Source organism: Pseudophryne corroboree, chromosome 10 (assembly GCF_028390025.1).
Source record: "Pseudophryne corroboree isolate aPseCor3 chromosome 10, aPseCor3.hap2, whole genome shotgun sequence".
NCBI lineage: Eukaryota > Metazoa > Chordata > Amphibia > Anura > Myobatrachidae > Pseudophryne > Pseudophryne corroboree.
In genome coordinates, this window is record NC_086453.1 from 378,492,590 (window position 1) to 378,514,800 (window position 22,211).

At 52.5% G+C, this 22,211-nt stretch overlaps 1 protein-coding gene across 1 annotated transcript in view; it reads left to right on the plus strand.

Annotated features, from left to right (window-relative positions):
• The first annotated feature begins 3,062 nt into the window (after positions 1 to 3,062).
• LOC134966795 (uncharacterized protein CXorf65 homolog) overlaps positions 3,063 to 22,211 on the plus strand; it is a 57,625-nt gene continuing 38,476 nt past the window's right edge. Inside the window, exons 1-2 of the mRNA XM_063943807.1 lie at positions 3,063 to 3,368; positions 17,628 to 17,714. Coding sequence (XP_063799877.1) covers positions 3,344 to 3,368; positions 17,628 to 17,714 — 112 coding nt within the window. The 5' untranslated portion in view covers positions 3,063 to 3,343. The remainder of the gene's footprint in view (positions 3,369 to 17,627; positions 17,715 to 22,211) is intronic.

Below are 22,211 nucleotides of genomic sequence, written 5' to 3' on the forward strand. Positions count from 1 at the left end.
GTTTTCCTGCAGCTCTATGACCTACAAGGGAAAATGTACGACGTTAGTACCTGAAAGACATCTGCACTTCAACTGTGCCAGTCAGTCAGGAATCTCCTTTGTGGTCATGTGATAGAGGCCCGGGGAAGGGTTGGTATCATGCTATGATGTTTTAAAGCCTCTGTGTTCACTAAATTGTGTGTCACATGCCTGTGGTTCCCATGGCAATAGCATGATGCTTACACTGGCGTGCGCAGCACATTTTATCTAGCACCGCCTTTTGGGCGTGTTTAACACCATCTGTTGATGGTCAACGCATATAAAATATCCACCTTTGTACCAATCCTAATAAAGCAGATACATTGTCAGATGTTGTGGTGTGCACCAAACAAACACCCCTGATGGCACTCACTGCAATTACACTGCTCCTCCTCAGCCTGGTCTGGTTCCCCCTCTCTTTCCTCTGCAAGCTGCAGCAGCTTACTTACAAGTCAGTCACTCACTAACACTGACAGTCGCAGACTAGTACTGCTGCTGCTGGAAAAACGAGTGACGTGTCAATGCTGTTGCGGACCGCCTGCCAGTATTGAATTTGTCTTCCTAAGAGGAATGCTGGCTGCATGCTGCTCCTCATCAGTGGCTGGCGTTGGCATAGAATAGAAGGAGAGAGGTGTGTATGTGGTGGGTGTGACGGGTGGGCGTGCGAGCAGCATGACGTAATCACGTCACATCACGCTGTTTTTGTACATGGAGGTGGAGCTGGGAATTTGAAAGATGGTGGCAGTGGCACTCTCGATTAACCCAGGCGTCCGGTCAGTAATGCAGTCCTGACAGGGTGCAGCGCAGAGGGGACAGTAATCAGCCTGCACTGCGATCGCTGCATCAGGCATGTGAGATCGGGGTGCCGGACATTAGGGGGTGCCTGTGCGCACCAGGCACCCCCCCTGCGTACACCTATGGATGTCTACCAAGTGGTAAATTACTAGTAGCAGTTTGCATGAAAGGCGTGAGGAAAATGTACAAATCCATGCGCCTGATTTTTAGTCACTGGCGGAAGCAGCTGCTTTACTGTTTTTTTCCGCAGTCGCGTCTCCGGTTATACCATATTGCCACTACAAAATCTCTGACCCGCTCCAGGGACAGTGGCAGGTGGGGAGTTTGACTGGGGCCGTACACCTGTCAAACCGTAACGCAGGTGTCCTAAGGCGAGCTCAGGGAGGACAGAAATCTCCTGTGGCGTCAAAACCTCTGACGGGTGTACATCTGTGTGTATCAATGCACAAGGACTGAGACACCCACTTGCTGTATTACCATCTAGTGCAGGCCTTGCCAACCTGTGGCTCTCCAGCTCTGGTGAAACTACTAGTTCCAGCATGCCCTGCCACAATTTGCCATTAAGGAAGGCTAATACACTGGCAGGGCATGCTGGGATGTGTGGAGAGCCACAGGTTGGCCAGGCCTGGTCTAGTATGTAGAGACACAAACATCCATCGTTCCATCAGAACTTGCACCAATGTCTCTGTACACAGCCACTGTCAGTGACGAGCCCATAGTATACTGGTGGTCATTCCGAGTTGATCGCTCGCTAGCAGTTTTTTGCAGCCGTGCAAACGCTATGCCGCCGCCCACTGGGAGTGTATCTTAGCTTAGCAGAAGTGCGAACGAAAGGATCGCAGAGCGGCGGCAAAGTTTTTTTGTGCAGTTTTAGAGTAGCTCAAAACCTACTCAGCGCTTGCGATCACTTCAGACTGTTCAGTTCCTGTTTTGACGTCACGAACACGCCCTGCGTTCGCCCAGCCACGGCTGCGTTTTTCCTGGCACGCCTGCGTTTTTCCGAACACTCCCTGAAAACGGTCAGTTGACACCCAGAAACGCCCTCTTCCTGTCAATCACTCTGCGGTCACCAGTGCGTCTGAAAAGCTTCGCTAGACCCTGTGTGAAACTACATCGTTCGTTGCAATTGTACGACGCGCGTGCGCATTGCGCCGCATATACATGCGCAAAAGTGCAATTTTGTGCCTGATCGCTGCAGAGCGAACAAAAGCAGCTAGCGATCAACTCGGAATGACCCCCACTATCTCTGCCTGCAGCTGTTCTGCTACCCCCGGTTTCTTTCCAGTCACTGCCCAGAAATACCCAATACATCGCCTATACAGTTTTTCGCTTCTGCAGCTTTGTCAGCGCGCCATCAGGACGCACGTGCGTTGCTGCTTCTTAGGGGTCTTCACGTATGCGCATTAGCAAAAACTTCTCTCCACTCCACGTGTCCTCTTACACACAGCCATTTATTAGTTATTACCAGTTTTTTATATAACGCAGCAAATTCCGTTGCACTTTACAATTGGAAACAACAGTGATATAACAGAACCATAGTAATTGTTTAGAGCTACTGTAATTGCACCATTACCACCACACACTTAGGGGCCTAGTTATCAAGACCCCTCTGTCCCATAAATCAGCAGTTTCTGCAAGATTTACGTAACATGTCTATTTACCAAGTAACTATCGCTGGAGACATCGTATCCGTCTCCTGCCCGTGTCATACTGTAATCCTCATGCAATGTACTATATGGGGACGTTGCTGTAGAAGAACTCCAGAAATCACAAGACCTGAAGAAGACAATGGCGTGTGGAGGTGGAGATACCTTTCTTACCTCTGTGGGGCACCTTGGCTGGAGAGGGATCTTCTGGTCCCTCCCCGGTGGGCTGGAGCTGACTGCAGTGCCCACTGCAGCTATATAGCACCTGCATGGCTGGATGTCCAGATCGCTGCATTAAGCAGCAATAAGGATTGTTAGTATTGTTAATCTGGCCCCATAATATGGAGATATTTATATCATAGCTGTAACTAGAATCCACTGTTATGTTGTAGTGATGCCCACCCAGCGAGCCAGTAACCCTCTGATGCCCCACTGCTCTGCATCAGAATAACCCCCAGGAATGGACCTGTGTCTGTCTCCAATCTCACAGGTAACTACAGGCAGTCCCTGAGAGTGTTGTATACAAAGCAGAAATCCCTGATGTGTTCTTGGCAGCAACCTCTAGCAACACCTTGGAGACCAGGCTGTGTGAGCCGGGGTGTGCTGGATGCGGGGCCGCTGATTAATAATGAGGGCTGTTTACTGAGCAGTCAGGGGAGAGCTTGGTAAACAGCAGCACAAGCCAATGGCTGCTCATTCCTGTCTGCTCTCTCCCTGGTGATCTCAAGTGTTCCCTGTCTGGGCTGCCATGGCCAGAAAAGCTCCAGGTTCCTGCACGTGACTCTTTCTGTAACTCTGCCTTGTCAGTTCCTGGGCCAGCGTCCTGCAGCCGGAGATTCATGGTATTCTGACCCATCCCCGGCCCTTGCAGAAATAAGGCAGCGATGTTTATAACCGTTCTGTATGGAGGTAAGTGACCGTGTATCTATCTAATTCACAGAAAGTATCACTGGCGGCATGTCGGCTATGTATGTGTCTCCAGCCTGTCTGCTAGAGTTACCGTCTGATTTACCATTAGCTGTATGAGCTCTCGGTATCTCACATTAATCCATCTGTTATTTATATAGCGCACACGTATTCCACAGTGCTGTACAGAGACTATATCAGTCACTCACTCACATCTATCTATCTATCTATCTATCTATCTATCTATCTATCATCTATCTATCTATCTATCCATCCTATACTGTATTTCTCATACACTACATGGCTGAACGTATGATGGCGACCGAATATCACAGCCATATTTGCTTGTTGGACATGTCATGTCACCACTATGGGCAGTAATATGGAGCTGGTGCGTTTGTTGCTGCTGTAACTTCCTCGGCTTTCCTGGGAAGGCTGCCTCTAGATCAGACATCACCAACCTCCGTCCTCAAAGCACTTACTGGCCCAGATTTATCAAACCTTGGAGAGTGATAAATTGCAGGGTGATAACGTATTAACCAATCAGCTCCTAACTGTCATTTTTCAAACACAGCCTGTAACATGGTAGTTAGGAGCTGATTGGTTAGTACTTTATCACAATGCTATTTATCACTCTCCAAGGTTTTATAAATCTGGACCTCTAAGCTGGATGTGGGACTATGGGGGGGCTGTACGCTGGGTGTGTGACTATGGGGGGCTGTAGGCTGGGTGTGTGACTATGGGGGGGCTGTACGGTGGGAGTGTGACTATAAGGGGGCTGTACGCTGGGTGTGTGACTATGGGGGAGGGCTGTACGCTGGGTGTGTGACTATGGGGGGGCTGTACGCTGGGTGTGTGACTATGGGGGGGCTGTACGCTGGATGTGTGACTACGGGGGGCTGTACGCTGGGTGTGTGACTATGGGGGGGCTGTACACTGGGTGTGTGACTATGGGGGGGCTGTACGCGGGGTGTGTGACTATGGGGGGGCTGTACGCGGGGTATGTGACTATGGGGGGCTGTACGCTGGATGTGTGACTATGGGGGGGCTGTACGCTGGATGTGTGACTATGGAGGGCTGTACGCTGGATGTGTGACTATGGGGGGGGCAGTACGCTGGATGTGTGACTATGGGGGGGCTGTACGCCGGATGTGTGACTATGGGGGGGCTGTACGCTGGATGTGTGACTATGGGGGGGCTGTACGCTGGATGTGTGACTATGGGGGGCTGTACGCTGGATGTGTGACTATGGGGGGCTGTACGCTGGATGTGTGACTATGGGAGGGGGGCTGTACGCTGGATGAGTGACTATGGGAGGGGGGCTGTACGCTGGATGTGTGACTATGGGGAGCTGTACGCTGGATGTGTGACTATGGGGGGGCTGTACACTGGATGTGTGACTATGGGGGAGCTGTACGCTGGATGTGTGACTATGGGGGGGCTGTACGCTGGATGTCTGACTATGGGAGGGCTGTACGCTGGGTGTGTGACTATGGGGGGCTGTATGCTGGATGTGTGACTATGGGGGGCTGTACACTGGGTGTGTGACTATGGGGGGCTGTACGCTGGGTGTGTGACTATGGGGGGCTGTACGCTGGATGTGTGACTATGGGGGGCTGTACGCTGGATGTGTGACTATGGAGGGCTGTACGCTGGATGTGTGACTATGGGGGGGCTGTACGCTGGATGTCTGACTATGGGAGGGCTGTACGCTGGGTGTGTGACTATGGGGGGCTGTATGCTGGATGTGTGACTATGGGGGGGCTGTACGCTGGATGTGTGACTATGGGGAGCTGTACGCTGGATGTGTGACTATGGGGGGCTGTACGCTGGGTGTGTGACTATGGGGGGGGGGCTGTACGCTGGATGTGTGACTATGGGGAGCTGTACGCTGGATGTGTGACTATGGGGAGCTGTACGCTGGATGTGTGACTATGGGGGGCTGTACGCTGGGTGTGTGACTATGGGGGGGGGGCTGTACGCTGGATGTGTGACTATGGGGAGCTGTACGCTGGACGTGTGACTATGGGGGGCTGTACGCTGGATGTGTGACTATGGGGAGCTGTACGCTGGATGTGTGAATATGGGGCGGCTGTACGCTGGATGTGTGACTATGGGAGGGGGGCTGTACGCTGGGTGTGTGACTATGGGGGGCTGTATGCTGGATGTGTGACTATGGGGGGCTGTACGCTGGATGTGACTATGGGGGGGGCTGTACGCTGGGTGTGTGACTATGGGGGGCTGTACGCTGGATGTGTGACTATGGGGGGCTGTAAGCTGGATGTGTGACTACGGGGGGCTATACGCTGTATGTGTGACTATGGGGGGCTGTACGCTGGATGTGTGACTATGGGGCGGCTGTACGCTGGATGTGTGACTATGGGAGGGGGGCTGTACGCTGGATGTGTGACTATGGGGGGGCTGTACGCTGGGTGTGTGACTATGGGGGGCTGTGTGCTGGATGTGTGACTATGGGGGGCTGTACGCTGGATGTGACTATGGGGGGGGCTGTACGCTGGATGTGTGACTATGGGGGGCTATACGCTGGATGTGTGACTATGGGGGGCTGTACGCTGGATGTGTGACTATGGGGGGCTGTACGCTGTATGTGTGACTATGGGGGGCTGTACGCTGGATGTGTGACTATGAGGGGCTATACTCTGGAAGTGTTACTATGGGGGGCTGTACGCTGTGTGTGTGACTATAGGGGGGCTGTACGCTGGATGTGTGACTATGGGGGGCTGTACGCTGGATGTGTGACTATGGGGGGCTGTACGCTGGATGTGTGACTATGGGGGGCTGTACGCTGGATGTGTGACTATGGGGAGCTGTACGCTGGATGTGTAACTATGGGGGGCTGTACGCTGCATGTGTGACTATGGGGGGCTGTATGCTGGATGTGTGACTGTGGGGGGCTGTACGCTGGATGTGTGACTATGGGGGGCTGTACGCTGGATGTGTGACTATGGGGGGCTGTACGCTGGATGTGTGACTATGGGGGGGGGCTGTACGCTGGATGTGTGACTATGGGGGGGCTGTACGCTGGATGTGTGACTATGGGGGGGCTGTACGCTGGATGTGTGACTATGGGGGGGGGCTGTACGCTGGATGTGTGACTATGGGGGGGGCTGTACGCTGGATGTGTGACTATGGGGGGGCTGTACGCTGGATGTGTGACTATGGGGGGGCTGTACGCCGGATGTGTGACTATGGGGGGGCTGTACGCTGGATGTGTGACTATGGGGGGGCTGTAGGCTGGATGTGTGACTATGGGGGGCTGTACGCTGGATGTGTGACTATGGGGGGCTGTACGCTGGATGTGTGACTATGGGAGGGGTGCTGTACGCTGGATGTGTGACTATGGGGAGCTGTACGCTGGATGTGTGACTATGGGGGGCTGTACGCTGGGTGTGTGACTATGGGGGGGCTGTACGCTGGATGTGTGACTATGGGTGGCTGTACGCTGGATGTGTGACTATGGGGGGGCTGTACGCTGGATGTCTGACTATGGAGGGCTGTACGCTGGGTGTGTGACTATGGGGGGGCTGTACGCTGGATGTGTGACTATGGGGGGCTGTACGCTGGATGTGTGACTATGGGGGGCTGTACGCTGGATGTGTGACTATGGAGGGCTGTACGCTGGATGTGTGACTATGGGGGGGCTGTACGCTGGATGTGTGACTATGGGGGGGCTGTACGCTGGATGTGTGACTATGGGGGGCTGTACGCTGGATGTGTGACTATGGGGGGGCTGTACGATGGATGTCTGACTATGGGAGGGCTGTACGCTGGGTGTGTGACTATGGGAGGGCTGTACGCTGGGTGTGTGACTATGGGGGGGGGCTGTACGCTGGATGTGTGACTATGGGGCGGCTGTACGCTGGATGTGTGACTATGGGGAGGCTGTACGCTGGATGTGTGACTATGGGGGGGCTGTACGCTGTGTGTGTGACTATGGGGGGCTGTATGCTGGATGTGTGACTATGGGGGGCTGTACGCTGGATGTGTGACTATGGGAGGGGGGCTGTACGCTGGATGTGTGACTATGGGGAGCTGTACGCTGGATGTGTGACTATGGGGGGGCTGTACACTGGATGTGTGACTATGGGGGGCTGTACGCTGGGTGTGTGACTATGGGGGGGCTGTACGCTGGATGTGTGACTATGGGGGGCTGTACGCTGGATGTGTGACTATGGGGGGGCTGTAAGCTGGATGTCTGACTATGGGAGGGCTGTACGCTGGGTGTGTGACTATGGGGGGCTGTACGCTGGATGTCTGACTATGGGAGGGCTGTACGCTGGGTGTGTGACTATGGGGGGCTGTACGCTGGATGTGTGACTATGGGGGGGCTGTACACTGGATGTGTGACTATGGGGGCGCTGTACGCTGTGTGTGTGACTATGGGGAGCTGTACGCTGGGTGTGTGACTATGGGGGGCTGTACGCTGGATGTGTGACTATGGGGGGCTGTACGCTGGATGTGTGACTATGGGGGGCTGTACGCTGGATGTGTGACTATGGGGGGGGGGCTGTACGCTGGATGTGTGACTATGGGGGGGCTGTACGCTGGATGTGTGACTATGGGGGGGCTGTACGCTGGATGTGTGACTATGGGGGGGGGGCTGTACGCTGGATGTGTGACTATGGGGGGGGGCTGTACGCTGGATGTGTGACTATGGGGGGGGCTGTACGCTGGATGTGTGACTATGGGGGGGCTGTACGCTGGATGTGTGACTATGGGGGGGCTGTACGCCGGATGTGTGACTATGGGGGGGCTGTACGCTGGATGTGTGACTATGGGGGGGCTGTACGCTGGATGTGTGACTATGGGGGGCTGTACGCTGGATGTGTGACTATGGGGGGCTGTACGCTGGATGTGTGACTATGGGAGGGGGGCTGTACGCTGGATGTGTGACTATGGGGAGCTGTACGCTGGATGTGTGACTATGGGGGGCTGTACGCTGGGTGTGTGACTATGGGGGGGCTGTACGCTGGATGTGTGACTATGGGTGGCTGTACGCTGGATGTGTGACTATGGGGGCGCTGTACGCTGGATGTCTGACTATGGAGGGCTGTACGCTGGGTGTGTGACTATGGGGGGGCTGTACGCTGGATGTGTGACTATGGGGGGCTGTACGCTGGATGTGTGACTATGGAGGGCTGTACGCTGGATGTGTGACTATGGGGGGGCTGTACGCTGGATGTGTGACTATGGGGGGGCTGTACGCTGGATGTGTGACTATGGGGGGCTGTACGCTGGATGTGTGACTATGGGGGGGCTGTACGATGGATGTCTGACTATGGGAGGGCTGTTCGCTGGGTGTGTGACTATGGGAGGGCTGTACGCTGGGTGTGTGACTATGGGGGGGGGCTGTACGCTGGATGTGTGACTATGGGGCGGCTGTACGCTGGATGTGTGACTATGGGGGGGCTGTACGCTGGATGTGTGACTATGGGGGGGCTGTACGCTGTGTGTGTGACTATGGGGGGCTGTATGCTGGATGTGTGACTATGGGGGGCTGTACGCTGGATGTGTGACTATGGGAGGGGGGCTGTACGCTGGATGTGTGACTATGGGGAGCTGTACGCTGGATGTGTGACTATGGGGGGGCTGTACACTGGATGTGTGACTATGGGGGGCTGTACGCTGGGTGTGTGACTATGGGGGGGCTGTACGCTGGATGTGTGACTATGGGGGGCTGTACGCTGGATGTGTGACTATGGGGGGGCTGTATGCTGGATGTCTGACTATGGGAGGGCTGTACGCTGGGTGTGTGACTATGGGGGGGCTGTACGCTGGATGTCTGACTATGGGAGGGCTGTACGCTGGGTGTGTGACTATGGGGGGCTGTACGCTGGATGTGTGACTATGGGGAGCTGTACGCTGGATGTGTGACTATGGGGGGCTGTACGCTGGGTGTGTGACTATGGGGGGGCTGTACGCTGGATGTGTGACTATGGGGGAGGGCTGTACGCTGGGTGTGTGACTATAGGGGGGGGGGACTGTACGCTGGATGTGTGACTATGGGGCGGCTGTACGCTGGATGTGTGACTATGGCGGGGCTGTACGCTGGATGTGTGACTATGGGTGGGCTGTACGCTGTGTGTGTGACTATGGGGGGCTGTATGCTGGATGTGTGACTATGGGGGGCTGTACGCTGGATGTGTGACTATGGGGGGGGCTGTACGCTGGGTGTGTGACTGTGGGGGGCTGTACGCTGGATGTGTGACTATGGGGGGCTGTACGCTGGATGTGTGACTATGGGGGGCTATACTCTGGATGTGTGACTATGGGGGCTGTACGCTGGATGTGTGACTATGGGGGGCTATACTCTGGATGTGTGACTATGGGGGGCTGTACGCTGTGTGTGTGACTATAGGGGGGCTGTACGCTGGATGTGTGACTATGGGGGGCTGTACGCTGGATGTGTGACTATGCGGGGGCTGTACGCTGGGTGTGTGACTATGGGGGGCTGTACGCTGGATGTGTGACTATGGGGGGCTGTACGCTGGATGTGTGACTATGGGGGGCTATACTCTGGATGTGTGACTATGGGGGGCTGTACGCTGTGTGTGTGACTATAGGGGGGCTGTACGCTGGATGTGTGACTATGGGGGAGCTGTACGCTGGATGTGTGACTATGGGGGGTCTGTACGCTGGGTGTATGACTATGGGGGGCTGTACGCTGGGTGTGTGACTATAGGGGGGCTGTACGCTGGATGTGTGACTATGGGGGGAGCTGTACGCTGGATGTGTGACTATGGGGGAGCTGTACGCTGGATGTGTGACTATGGGGGGCTGTACGCCGGATGTGTGACTATGGGGGGCTGTACGCTGGATGTGTGACTATGGGGGGGCTGTACACTGGATGTGTGACTATGGGGGGGCTGTACGCTGGATGTGTGACTATGGGGGGGCTGTACGCTGGATGTGTGACTATGGGGGGCTGTACGCTGGATGAGTGACTATGGGGGGCTGTACGCTGTGTGTGTGACTATGGGGGGGGCTGTACGCTGGATGTGTAACTATGGGGAGCTGTACGCTGGATTTATGACTGGCGGGGGCTGTACGCTGTGTGTGTGACTATGGGGGGGGGCTGTACACTGGATGTGTGACTATGGGGGCGCTGTACGCTGTGTGTGTGACTATGGGGAGCTGTACGCTGGGTGTGTGACTATGGGGGGCTGTACGCTGGATGTGTGACTATGGGGGGCTGTACACTGGATGTGTGACTATGGGGGGCTGTACGCTGGATGTGTGACTATGGTGGGGGGCTGTACGCTGGATGTGTGACTATGGGGGGGCTGTACGCTGGATGTGTAACTATGGGGGGGCTGTACACTGGATGTGTAACTATGGGGGGGCTGTACGCTGAATTTGTGACTATGGGGGGGCTGTACGCTGGATGTGTGACTATGGGGAGCTGTACGCTGGGTGTGTGTCTATGGGGGGGCTGTACGCAGTATGTGTGATTATGGGGGGCTGTACGCTGGATGTGTGACTATGGGGGAGGGCTGTACGCTGGATGTGTGACTATGGGGGGCTGTTTGCTGGATGTGTGACTATGGGGGGGTGGCTGTACGCTGGATGTGTGACTATGGGGGCTGTACGCTGGATGTGTGACTATGGGGGGGGCTGTACGCTGCATGTGTGACTATGGGGGGCTGTACGCTGGATGTGTGACTATGGGGGGCTGTACACTGGATGTGTGACTATGGGGGGCTGTACGCTGGATGTGTGACTATGGGGGGCTGTACGCTGGATGTGTGACTATGGGGGGCTGTACGCTGTGTGTGTGACTATGGGAGGGCTGTACGCTGGATGTGTGACTATGGGGGGCTGTACGCTGGATGTGTGACTATGGGGGGGCTGTACGCTGGATGTGTGACTATGGGGGGGCTGTACGCTGGATGTGTGACTATGGGGGGCTGTACGCTGGATTTGTGACTATGGGAGAGCTGTACGCTGGATGTGTGACTATGGGTGGGGCTGTACGCTGGATGTGTGACTATGGGGGGGCTGTACGCTGGATGTGTGACTATGAGGGGGCTGTACGCTGGATGTATGACTATGGGGGGCTGTACACTGGATGTGTGACTATGGGGGCGCTGTACGCTGTGTGTGTGACTATGGGGAGCTGTACGCTGGGTGTGTGACTATGGGGGGCTGTACGCTGGATGTGTGACTATGGGGGGCTGTACACTGGATGTGTGACTATGGGGGGCTGTACGCTGGATGTGTGACTATGGTGGGGGGCTGTACGCTGGATGTGTGACTATGGGGGGGCTGTACGCTGGATGTGTAACTATGGGGGGGCTGTACACTGGATGTGTAACTATGGGGGGGCTGTACGCTGAATTTGTGACTATGGGGGGGCTGTACGCTGGATGTGTGACTATGGGGAGCTGTACGCTGGGTGTGTGTCTATGGGGGGGCTGTACGCAGTATGTGTGACTATGGGGGGCTGTACGCTGGATGTGTGACTATGGGGGAGGGCTGTACGCTGGATGTGTGACTATGGGGGGCTGTTCGCTGGATGTGTGACTATGGGGGGGTGGCTGTACGCTGGATGTGTGACTGGGGGCTGTACGCTGGATGTGTGACTATGGGGGGGGGGGCTGTACGCTGCATGTGTGACTATGGGGGGCTGTACGCTGGATGTGTGACTATGGGGGGGCTGTACACTGGATGTGTGACTATGGGGGGCTGTACGCTGGATGTGTGACTATGGGGGGCTGTATGCTGGATGTGTGACTATGGGGGGCTGTACGCTGTGTGTGTGACTATGGGAGGGCTGTACGCTGGATGTGTGACTATGGGGGGCTGTACGCTGGATGTGTGACTATGGGGGGGGCTGTACGCTGGATGTGTGACTATGGGGGGGCTGTACGCTGGATGTGTGACTATGGGGGGCTGTACGCTGGATGTGTGACTATGGGAGAGCTGTACGCTGGATTTGTGACTATGGGGGGGGCTGTACGCTGGATGTGTGACTATGGGGGGGCTGTACGCTGGATGTGTGACTATGAGGGGGCTGTACGCTGGATGTGTGACTATGGGGGGCTGTACGCTGGATGTGTGACTATGGGGAGGCTGTACGCTGGGTGTGTGACTATGGGGGGCTGTACGCTGGATGTGTGACTATGGGGGGGCTGTACGCAGGATGTGTGACTATGGGTGGCTGTACGCTGGGTGTGTGACTATGGGGGGGCTGTACGCTGGATGTGTGACTATGGGGGTGCTGTACGCTGGATGTGTGACTATGGGGGGCTGTACGCTGGATGTGTGACTATGGGGGGCTGTACGCTGGATGTGTGACTATGGGGGGCTGTACGCTGGATGTGTGACTATGGGGGGCTGTACGCTGGATGTGTGACTATGGGAGGGCTGTACGCTGGGAGTGTGACTATGGGGGGCTGTACGCTGGATGTGTGACTATGGGGAGCTGTACGCTGGATGTGTGACTATGGGGGGCTGTACGCTGGGTGTGTGACTATAGGGGGGCTGTACGCTGGATGTGTGACTATGGGGAGCTGTACGCTGGATGTGTAACTATGGGGGGCTGTACGCTGGGTGTGTGACTATGGGGGGCTGTACGCTGGATGTGTGACTATGAGGAGCTGTACGCTGGGTGTGTGACTATGGGGGGGCTGTACGCTGGATGTGTGACTATGGGGGGCTGTACGCTGGATGTGTGACTATGGGGGGCTGTACGCTGGGTGTGTGACTATGGAGGGGCTGTACGCTGGATGTGTGACTATGGGGGGGCTGTACGCTGGATGTGTGACTATGGGGGGCTGTACGCTGGATGTGTGACTATGGGGGGGGGGCTGTACGCTGTGTGTGTGACTATGGGAGGGCTGTACGCTGGATGTGTGACTATGGGGGGCTGTACGCTGGATGTGTGACTATGGGGGGCTGTACGCTGGATGTGTGACTATGGTGGGGGGCTGTACGCTGGATGTGTAACTATGGGTGGGCTGTACACTGGATGTGTAACTATGGGGGGGCTGTACGCTGAATTTGTGACTATGGGGGGGCTGTACGCTGGATGTGTGACTATGGGGGGCTGTACACTGGATGTGTGACTATGGGGGGCTGTACGCTGGATGAGTGACTATGGGGGGCTGTACGCTGTGTGTGTGACTATGGGGGGGGGCTGTACGCTGGATGTGTAACTATGGGGAGCTGTACGCTGGATTTATGACTATGGGGGGGCTGTACGCTGGGTGTGTGACTATGGGGGGGCTGTACGCTGGATGTGTGACTATGGGGGGGCTGTACGCTGGATGTGTGACTATGGGGGGCTATATGCAGTATGTGTGACTATAGGGGGCTGTACGCTGGATGTGTGACTATGGGGGGGGCTGTACGCTGGATGTGTGACTATGGGGGGGCTGTACGCTGGATGTTTGACTATGGGGGGCTGTACGCTGGATGTGTAACTATGGGGAGCTGTACGCTGTGTGTGTGACTATGGGGGGCTGTACGCTGGATGTGTGACTATGGGGGGGGCTGTACGCTGGATGTGTGACTATGGGGGGCTGTACGCTGGATGTGTGACTATGGGGGGGGGCTGTACGCTGTGTGTGTGACTATGGGAGGGCTGTACGCTGGATGTGTGACTATGGGGGGCTGTACGCTGGATGTGTGACTATGGGGGGCTGTACGCTGGATGTGTGACTATGGTGGGGGGCTGTACGCTGGATGTGTAACTATGGGGGGGCTGTATACTGGATGTGTAACTATGGGGGGGCTGTACGCTGAATTTGTGACTATGGGGGGGCTGTACGCTGGATGTGTGACTATGGGGGGCTGTACACTGGATGTGTGACTATGGGGGGCTGTACACTGGATGTGTGACTATGGGGGGCTGTACGCTGGATGAGTGACTATGGGGGGCTGTACGCTGTGTGTGTGACTATGGGGGGGGCTGTACGCTGGATGTGTAACTATGGGGAGCTGTACGCTGGATTTATGACTATGGGGGGGCTGTACGCTGGGTGTGTGACTATGGGGGGGCTGTACGCTGGATGTGTGACTATGGGGGGGCTGTACGCTGGATGTGTGACTATGGGGGGCTATATGCAGTATGTGTGACTATAGGGGGCTGTATGCTGGATGTGTGACTATGGGGGGGCTGTACGCTGGATGTGTGACTATGGGGGGGCTGTACGCTGGATGTTTGACTATGGGGGGCTGTACGCTGGATGTGTAACTATGGGGAGCTGTACGCTGTGTGTGTGACTATGGGGGGCTGTACGCTGGATGTGTGACTATGGGGGGGGCTGTACGCTGGATGTGTGACTTTGGGGGGGGGGGCTGTACGCTGCATGTGTGACTATGGGGGGCTGTACGCTGGATGTGTGACTATGGGGGGCTGTACGCTGGGTGTGTGACTATGGGGGGCTATACGCTGGATGTGTGACTATGGGGGGCTGTACGCTGGATGTGTGACTGGGGGGCTGTACGCTGGATGTGTGACTATGGGGGGCTGTACGCTGGATGTGTGACTATGGGGGGGCTGTACGCTGGATGTGTGACTATGGGGAGCTGTACGCTGGATGTGTGACTATGGGGGGGCTGTACGCTGGATGTGTGACTATGGGGGGGCTGTACGCTGGGTGTGTGACTATGGGGGGCTGTACGCTGGATGTGTGACTATGGGGGGGCTGTACGCTGGATGTGACTATGGGAGGGCTGTACGCTGGATGTGTGACTATGGGGGGGGCTGTACGCTGGATGTGTGACTATGGAGGGGGCTGTACGCTGGATCTGTGACTATGGGGGGGCTGTATGCTGGGTGTGTGATTATGGGGGGCTGTACGCTGGATGTGTGACTATGGGGGGGCTGTACGCTGGGTGTGTGACTATGGGGGGCTGTACGCTGGATGTGTGACTATGGGGGAAGCTGTACGCTGGATGTGTGAGTATGGGGGGGCTGTACACTGGATGTGTGACTATGGGTGGGCTGTACGCTGGATGTGTGACTATGGGGGGGCTGTACGCTGGATGTGTGACTATGGGGAGATGTACGCTGGATGTGTGACTATGGGGAGCTGTACGCTGGATGTGTGACTATGGGGGGGCTATATGCTGGATGTGTGACTATGGGGGGCTGTACGCTGGATGTGTGACTATGGGGAGATGTACGCTGGATGTGTGACTATGGGGGGCTGTACGCTGGATGTGTGACTATGGGGGGGCTATACGCTGGATGTGTGACTATGGGGGGCTGTACGCTGGATGTGTGACTATGGGGAGATGTACGCTGGATGTGTGACTATGGGGGGGCTGTACGCTGGATGTGTGACTATGGGGAGATGTACGCTGGATGTGTGACTATGGGGAGCTGTACGCTGGATGTGTGACTATGCGGGGGCTGTACGCTGGATGTGTGACTATGGGGGGGCTGTACGCTGGATGTGTGACTATGGGGGGGCTGTACGCTGGATGTGTGACTATGCGGGGGCTGTACGCTGGATGTGTGACTATGGGGGAGGCTGTACGCTGGATGTGTGACTATGGGGGAAGCTGTACGCTGGATGTGTGACTATGGGGGGCTTTACGCTGGATGTGTGACTACGGGGGGGGGGGGGCTGTACACTGGATGTGTGCCTCAGGACCACCAGCCGGTAAGGTGACTTAGGATGGGAGGATTTGGGAGAGGAATAGAAGTTGGAGAGGTTGCACTTCTGAGGGGACTTTCCTCCACATTTGTGGTCATGCCCAAAACTCTCAACTCTCCAGGGAGAAGGGACCAATCTCATCTCCGATAGCCTCCAAATTACTATCCCATGAGAACCTACATTCTTGCTCTGGGTCTCCCAGTGGACACCAGGAACAGTGGTGGATCATACCTACGGACTGCAGGACTGCAGCCCCCCAACAGGTAAAATCCGCCCCCTCAGCTCAGTGTCAGTGACTCAGATGCAGCCTGTCATTGCACTGGCTCCACTGTGACTGACAGTGACTTACTATTGGCAGTCCTATGTGCCAGTCACAGACACTGCAGACAGTCCCACTGGGAGGTGTTTCCTCCCTCCGGGACTGCCAGACCGGGCTGCCATTAGCAGAGACAGGTCTTCCTGTAGGTAGCCACTCCCTGCCTTTCACGCATCCCAAACCGACTCCTATGAGCTGCAGCCGTTGCAGTCCATAGAAGCCGGGGATTTGCGCATGCACAGTCATACCGCGGCGTAGGCCAGCAACTGCCAGATCACCGGGCATGGGAGTAGTCGCAGCCCCCCTACTAAAAGTAAGTACAGCAGGAGCCGCCGCTGACCAGGGATCAAAATAAATGAATACGCCACATAGCTTCTGCTACCAGTTGTCAGATAGTTGCTGAGTGGAAACAACTAACCCCCCCTCCCTTTATTCCACTCAATAATATCCTGCATTTGGTACATACACCGTGTGGAAAAGATGACCAGTATTATTAACAACTCCTCCAAACCCTTTACCCAATTAACAAAAAAACACTCCAATATTGTAAAAAAAATTTTTATTTAATAAAGTTCAAAAAGCATTTTTAATAATATATTTAAAGATCCCCAGTGTTATCTACCCCCCCCCCCCTCCCCCTCCTCTAGTGGTAATAGATCCCTCCTCGCCTCCAGTGTCAATGGATGTGTCACTAGTCTATACCCTCCAGCTGCACCTTTATGTCAGGTACAGTACCATTTTTCTGTGGTCTGTACCGATTTTTGACTCTCCATGTTTCCATTGAAAGTATAGGAAAAGGGGTGTGATGACGCCCCCTTTACCTGTGGCCACGCCCCCTTTCCTTATTTGTACCGATTTTTCTGTGTAAAATGTTCGAGGCTATGTATACATGCCATTTTTTTTTTATTCCCACATTTTCATTTGGCAGCACATACACCCCCGTGCATGGGGCAGGAGGACCGATCACCCATCCCCCATGCTGCAGCTGATCTCTGCGTGGCATAGACGTGCTGGGGAGGGGAACTGCACTGAGGCCATGGGTTCTATTCCCACCATGGCCCTAACTGTGTGGAGTTTGGATATTCTCCCCATACTTGCGTGGGTTTCCTCTGGGTACTCCGGTTTCCTCCCACAATCCAAAAATATACTGGCAGGCTCCACTGGGGCAGGGACTGATGTGAATGGGCAAATGTTCTCTGTACAGCGCTGCGGAATATGTGTGCGCTATATATATATATATATATATATATATATATATATATATATATATAACTGGTAATAAATAATAATGGTTTCACAAATACTATTACTCTCCAGATAACGAAGAGATACTGTTTAATATCAACTGTAAAGTTCAACTCCTTCTGGAAAGTATGAAGAACTCCTGTCACTATGGAAACGAAGGTACGAGGGAACTAGCAACCGATACATTGTGTACAGTCATCTATTACTATTCATACTGTATGTCCGATATAAATCATCGGAGCAGAGAATCTATATAATAACCCGTCACATGGGGGGCGCTCGTTTCATACTGTATATCCGATATAAATCATCGGAGCAGAGAATCTATATAATAACCCGTCACATGGCGGGCGCTCGTGTCATACTGTATATCCGATATAAATCATCGGAGCAGAGAATCTATATAATAACCCGTCACATGGCGGGCGCTCGTTTCATACTGTATATCCGATATAAATCATCGGAGCAGAGAATCTATATAATAACACGTTACATGGCGGGCGCTCGTTTCATACTGTATATCCGATATAAATCAGCGGAGCAGAGAATCTATATAATAACCCGTCACATGGCGGGCGCTCGTTTCATACTGTATATCCGATATAAATCATCGGAGCAGAGAATCTATATAATAACCGGTCACATGGCGGGCGCTCGTTTCATACTGTATATCCGATATAAATCATCGGAGCAGAGAATCTATATAATAATGCGTTACATCGCGGGCGCTCGTTTCATACTGTATATCCGATATAAATCATCGGAGCAGAGAATCTATATAATAACCCGTCACATGGCGGGTGCTCGTTTCATACTGTATATCCGATATAAATCATCGGAGCAGAGAATCTATATAATAACCCGTCACATGGCGGGCGCTCGTTTCATACTGTATATCCGATATAAATCATCGGAGCAGAGAATCTATATAATAACCCGTCACATGGCGCGCGCTCGTTTCATACTGTATATCCGATATAAATCATCGGAGCAGAGAATCTATATAATAACCCGTCACATGGCGGGCACTCGTTTCATACTGTATATCCGATATAAATCATCGGAGCAGAGAATCTATATAATAACCCGTCACATGGCGGGCGCTCGTTTCATACTGTATATCCGATATAAATCATCGGAGCAGAGAATCTATATAATAATGCGTTACATCGCGGGCGCTCGTTTCATACTGTATATCCGATATAAATCATCGGAGCAGAGAATCTATATAATAACCCGTCACATGGCGGGCGCTCGTTTCATACTGTATATCCGATATAAATCATCGGAGCAGAGAATCTATATAATAACCCGTCACATGGCGGGCGCTCGTTTCATACTGTATATCCGATATAAATCATCGGAGCAGAGAATCTATATAATAACCCGTCACATGGCGGGCTCTCGTTTCATACTGTATATCCGATATAAATCATCGGAGCAGAGAATCTATATAATAATGCGTTACATCGCGGGCGCTCGTTTCATACTGTATATCCGATATAAATCATCGGAGCAGAGAATCTATATAATAACCCGTCACATGGCGGGCGCTCGTTTCATACTGTATATCCGATATAAATCATCGGAGCAGAGAATCTATATAATAACCCGTCACATGGCGGGCGCTCGTTTCATACTGTATATCCGATATAAATCATCGGAGCAGAGAATCTATATAATAACCCGTCACATGGCGGGCGCTCGTTTCATACTGTATATCCGATATAAATCATCGGAGCAGAGAATCTATATAATAACCCGTCACATGGCGGGCGCTCGTTTCATACTGTATATCCGATATAAATCATCGGAGCAGAGAATCTACATAATAACCCGTCACATGGCGGTCGGGTGTTTCATACTGTATATCCGATATAAATCATCGGAGCAGAGAATCTATATAATAACCCGTCACATGGCGGGCGCTCGTTTCATACTGTATATCCGATATAAATCATCGGAGCAGAGAATCTATATAATAACCCGTCACATGGCGGGCGCTCGTTTCATACTGTATATCCGATATAAATCATCGGAGCAGAGAATCTATATAATAACCCGTCACATGACGGGCGCTCGTTTCATACTGTATATCCGATATAAATCATCGGAGCAGAGAATCTATATAATAACCCGTCACATGGCGGTCGGGTGTTTCATACTGTATATCCGATATAAATCATCGGAGCAGAGAATCTATATAATAACCCGTCACATGGCGGGCGCTCGTTTCATACTGTATATCCGATATAAATCATCGGAGCAGAGAATCTATATAATAACCCGTCACATGGCGGGCGCTCGTTTCATACTGTATATCCGATATAAATCATCGGAGCAGAGAATCTATATAATAACCCGTCACATGGCGGGCGCTCGTTTCATACTGTATATCCGATATAAATCATCGGAGCAGAGAATCTATATAATAACCCGTCACATGGCGGGCGCTCGTTTCATACTGTATATCCGATATAAATCATCGGAGCAGAGAATCTATATAATAACCTGTAACATGGCGGGCGCTCGTTTCATACTGTATATCCGATATAAATCATCGGAGCAGAGAATCTATATAATAACCCGTCACATGGCGGGCGCTCGTTTCATACTGTATATCCGATATAAATCATCGGAGCAGAGAATCTATATAATAACCCGTCACATGACGGGCGCTCGTTTCATACTGTATATCCGATATAAATCATCGGAGCAGAGAATCTATATAATAACCCGTCACATGGCGGGCTCTCGTTTCATACTGTATATCCGATATAAATCATCGGAGCAGAGAATCTATATAATAACCCGTCACATGGCGGGCGCTCGTTTCATACTGTATATCCGATATAAATCATCGGAGCAGAGAATCTATATAATAACTCGTCACATCGCGGGCGCTCGTTTCATACTGTATATCCGATATAAATCATCGGAGCAGAGAATCTATATAATAACCCGTCACATGGCGGGCTCTCGTTTCATACTGTATATCCGATATAAATCATCGGAGCAGAGAATCTATATAATAACCCGTCACATGGCGGGCGCTCGTTTAATACTGTATATCCGATATAAATCATCGGAGCAGAGAATCTATATAATAACCCGTCACATGGCGGGCGCTCGTTTCATACTGTATATCCGATATAAATCATCGGAGCAGAGAATCTATATAATAACCCGTCACATGGCGGGCGCTCGTTTCATACTGTATATCCGATATAAATCATCGGAGCAGAGACTCTATATAATAACCCGTCACATGGCGGGCGCTCGTTTCATACTGTATATCCGATATAAATCATCGGAGCAGAGAATCTATATAATAACCCGTCACATGGCGGGCACTCGTTTCATACTGTATATCCGATATAAATCATCGGAGCAGAGAATCTATATAATAACCGGTCACATGGCGGGCGCTCGTTTCATACTATATATCCGATATAAATCATCGGAGCAGAGAATCTATATAATAACCCGTCACATGGCGGGTGCTCGTTTAATACTGTATATCCGATATAAATCATCGGAGCAGAGAATCTATATAATAACCGGTCACATGGCGGGCGCTCGTTTCATACTGTATATCCGATATAAATCATCGGAGCAGAGAATCTATATAATAACCCGTCACATGGCAGTCGGGCTTTTCATACTGTATATCCGATATAAATCATCGGAGCAGAGAATCTATATAATAACCCGACACATGGCGGGTGCTCGTTTCATACTGTATATCCGATATAAATCATCGGAGCAGTGAATCTATATAATAACATGTCACATGGCGGGTGCTCGTTTCATACTGTATATCCGATATAAATCATCAGAGCAGAGAATCTATATAATAACCCGTCACATGGCGGGCGCTCGTTTCATACTGTATATCCGATATAAATCATCGGAACAGAGAATCTATATAATAACCCGTCACATGGCGGGCGCACGTTTCATACTGTATATCCGATATAAATCATCGGAGCAGAGAATCTATATAATAACCCGTCACATGACGGGCGCTCGTTTCATACTGTATATCCGATATAAATCATCGGAGCAGAGAATCTATATAATAACCCGTCACATGGCGGGCGCTCGTTTCATACTGTATATCCGCTATAAATCATCGGAGCAGAGAATCTATATAATAACCCGTCACATGGCGGGCGCTCGTTTCATACTGTATATCCGATATAAATCATCGGAGCAGAGAATCTATATAATAACGCGTCACATGGCGGGCGCTCATTTCATACTGTATATCCGATATAAATCATCGGAGCAGAGAATCTATATAATAACCGGTCACATGGCAGGCGCACGTTTCATACTGTATATCCGATATAAATCATCGGAGCAGAGAATCTATATAATAACCCGTCACATGACGGGCGCTCGTTTCATACTGTATATCCGATATAAATCATCGGAGCAGAGAATCTATATAATAACCCGTCACATGACGGGCGCTCGTTTCATACTGTATATCTGATATAAATCATCGGAGCAGAGAATCTATATAATAACCCGTCACATGACGGGCGCTCGTTTCATACTGTATATCCGATATAAATCATCAGAGCAGAGAATCTATATAATAACCCGTCACACGGCGGGCGCTCGTTTCATACTGTATATCCGATATAA